This window comes from Rhagoletis pomonella, unplaced genomic scaffold, assembly GCF_013731165.1.
Source record: "Rhagoletis pomonella isolate Grant_MI unplaced genomic scaffold, Rhpom_1.0 Rhpom_scaffold_10005, whole genome shotgun sequence".
NCBI classification, from domain to species: Eukaryota; Metazoa; Arthropoda; class Insecta; order Diptera; family Tephritidae; genus Rhagoletis; species Rhagoletis pomonella.
In genome coordinates this window covers 1-3724 of record NW_023468535.1, presented here as the reverse complement: position 1 = coordinate 3724, position 3724 = coordinate 1, and the positions used below count along the sequence as shown (strand labels likewise).

Here is a 3724-nt window from a genome sequence, read left to right as displayed (position 1 = left end):
CGTCATTACTTACGCTACAATGGTACGGCGAGAACGCAGCAACCGAGAGATCTCGCATGGTATCGCTGGAAGTACAGGCGAGTCATGGTGGCATTGTATTTCCCCTGAAGAACGTTCGGACAGTTAAAAGTCTAAACCTGCCAGAGCAATCGTTTGAAAAACATCTCTATTTTCGTAATTTACCTGTCGCCAGTTACAGCGCTGCGAAGCCAACGTTACTCTTGGGTTTGGACAACAGCTTCCTCGGTATTGCCAAACAATCAATTACCAGCGGGCCGAATCAGTTAATTGCTGCAAAAACAAAACTGGGTTGGTTGGCGTATGGCCCAATCGACAAACTGGAAACCAGCAGACCGAGGGTGTTTATGATAAAAGAACCACCCCTATCGAAGAAAACGTGCGCTATGGTCGAAGAGTACTTAACACAAGAAAACCTGGGTGTGAAAGCTGCAATTACCGAAGGTGACGATGACATTCGGGCAAAGGCCATTCTAAAATCGACCACGGTAAAGATTGGTGACAGATACGAGATCGGTTTGTTGTGGAAACGAGATGACTTTAGATTTCCCCCGAGCTACGACATGGCCAAGAGACGTTTGCATTCCATAGAAAACAAGATGAAGAAAAATACAATATTTGCTGAAAACTACATTAAAGGGATGACGAGTTACATAGAGAAGGGCTATGCAAAAGAGCTATCCGCAGCCGAAGTCGATAGCAACTCCGCAAAACTTGGTATCTCCCTCATTTTGGCGTAACGAATCCACACAAACCGGGGAAACTCCGCATTGTTTTTGACGCGGCTGCAGTGTCGTCCTATACGTCGCTCAACTCGGAGTTGCTCAAGGGTCCAGACCAGGCACAGTCGCTCTTTGCCATTCTGCATCGATTTCGTGAAGGAGCCGTTGCGGGAGATATCGAAGAAATGTTCTCACGAGTCAAAATTAGAGCAGCCGATCAGCACGCTCAAAGGGTTCCTATGGAGGAACGGCAAAGACTCCGAACAAATACGTGTTTTTGTGATGACTTCGATGATTTTTGGTGCAGCTTGCTCTCCGTGTTGTGCTGAGCACTTAAAAAATATAAATGCATTGCAGTTTGCGTCAACGATGCCAAAGGGAGTAGATGCGGTCATGAGAAATACTTACGTGGATGACTTGGTGATAAGTTTCCATTCAGAGAAGGAAGCCGAAACCGTCGCCCAAGAGGCAATCCTCATAAACGCAGCCGGTGGGTTTAAGTTGAGGAATTTCGTCTCCAATAGTAAAGACCTGCAAAAACGTCTGAATGGTAACGATAACCCAAATGCCGCTATCATAAGCATGGAGAAGCAAGCAAACGTGGACAAAATATTGGGCATGTACTGGAACTCAGAGAAAGATCTCAAACCTATCTTTCATTTTAAGTTTTGCAGAATTGCGCCAGAAATACTTCAGTGTATACGCCCACCTACAAAGCGAGAATTACTCGCGATCGTGATGTCGATCTACGATCCATTTGGGTTTCTCGCCTGCATAACAATTGCCGGAAAACTGTTGATACAAGCCATGTGGAAGCAGAAGATCCAGTGGGACGAGCACTTGCCTAATCACCTCAGCAACTCATGGTCAACATGGTGGTCCAATTTTAAAACCATCAAAACTCTTTCGATACCACGATGTTATGGAAAGCTGTTGCCGATCGCCCAGGAAGTACAACTCCACATTTTCGTAGACGCAAGCTCCACAGCGTATGCCGCCGTGGCCTATCTGCGAATGCGACAAGGAAATAAAGTGCACGTTGCATTCATCTGCGCCAAATCTCGCTGTGCTCCTGTAAAAGGAATGACGATTCCACGCCTAGAACTCCAGGCCGCTATCCTGGGGTGTCGCCTCAAAACATTCATAGAGCAGAGCCAGAACTTCCGCATCCACCGTCTTATATTCTGGAGCGATTCCCAAACGGTGATAATGTGGATACGTTCAAGCGAGCGTAAATACAAACCTTTCGTTGAGCACCGAATCGCCGAAATTTTGACAACAACGACCAGTGACATGTGGCGCTGGTTACCATCACACGCCAATGTAGCAGACGATGCAACACGGGCAACGCTTACAAAATGCTCTTCACATCGATGGTTCGTGGGGCCTGAGTTTCTGCAGCTTGGTGAAAGGGAATGGCCAGACGAACCAGCCCAACTTTATTCACCAGATTACGGATCGGAAGAAACGCCAGTTCGAATTTTGCTGTCAACTGTAACAGGTGATTTATTCAAATTCACTAATTATTCCTCATTTTTAAAGATCACCAGAATCGTGGCTTGGACATTGCGCTTTATCAGTAACGTTCGCAGTCACAGTCGCCAAGTAGGGGAGCTAACACCTGCCGAAGTAAGAGGAGCTGAAAAGTATATTTGCCGCCGCATCCAGCACGAATGTTTTCCGTCCGAAGCGTCAGTATTGAGGGCGAACCAACCACTGCCGAAGAGTAGCTGCCTCCACAAACTTACACCATTTATTGATGAGGACGACCTCATAAGAGTCAGCGGACGAATTGATGCTGCCTACTGTCTACCGTTGTCAGCCAGACGCCCCATTATACTACCACAAAAGCACTACGTAACACGCCTTATCATGCAACAGTTCCACGCAAGAAGACACCATCAAAACGATCACCTAGTCATCAATGAAATGCGCCAGAAGTATTGGGTGCCATCCGCGCGAAAATTATTACAATCAATCAAACGAGCTTGTCCAATATGCATCCGCTGGACTGCTAAACCTGCTGTGCCGCTGATGGGACAACTACCGACGGATCGCTTGACTCCCTTTGTGCGTCCGTTTTCGTATGCTGGCGTGGATTACTGCGGACCATTTTTGGTTACTATTGGCCGTAGAACCGAGAAACGTTGGGTGGCCTTATTTACCTGCATGACGACAAGAGCTATCCATCTAGAGGTAGCAGAAGACCTCTCCACAGATTCATTCGTCATCTGCCTACGGAACTTCATCAACCGTCGCGGGGTCCCTGTGCGGATAAGAAGCGACAACGGCACCAATTTTGTGGGTGCACAGCGGGAGATGAGGTCCGAATACAAATTGTTTGACTTTGAGCGCATCGACCAAGAGATGACTAAACATAACATTGAATGGCGATTCAATTGTCCAGCCAATCCCAATGCCGGTGGTTGCTGGGAACGCTTAATACAATGCGTTAAGAAACTTTTGCAACGAGTGTTGAAGGAAGAAGCTCCTCGAGTAGAAACACTTCGAAGTGCCCTAATAGAAGCAGAAAATATTGTGAACAGCCGACCCCTAACTGAAATACCGGTCAGCCCACATGACGAAGAACCACTCACTCCAAACCACTTTTTATTTGGATGTACGAACTCAACGCAAACACCCAGCTTGGATGAGAGGCACATCTGTCCACGAAAACAATGGAAGATTGCCCAAAATCTCAAAGACCGGATTTGGAAGCGATGGATGGTGGAGTACTTGCCACAGCTGCTGTGTCGTCCCAAATGGACCGAGGAAACCGATCCCCTCCAGCTGGACCAGCTCGTAATAGTATGTGACCCCGCATTGCCTAGAAGCCGCTGGGAGATGGGAAGGGTGGTGGAAGTGTTCCCTGGAAGAGATAGCCGAATTCGAAGCGCAGCGATACAGACATCTCATGGAGTTATTCGGCGTCCAGTCAGCAAGCTAGCCGCTTTAAAGTATCGTGAATCCACAGAGGATCCACC

The 3724-nt window shown here is 47.5% G+C and overlaps 1 protein-coding gene across 1 annotated transcript; it reads left to right on the top strand.

Annotated features, from left to right (window-relative positions):
• Nucleotides 1-1109: 1109 nt before the first annotated feature.
• On the top strand, nucleotides 1110-3548 carry LOC118756363 (the record flags this gene model as incomplete). Its single annotated transcript, XM_036491129.1, has 1 exon — nucleotides 1110-3548. A coding segment is annotated over exon 1 (2439 nt), but the record flags the coding sequence as incomplete, so codon positions are not given.
• Between the last annotated feature and the right edge of the window lie 176 nt (nucleotides 3549-3724).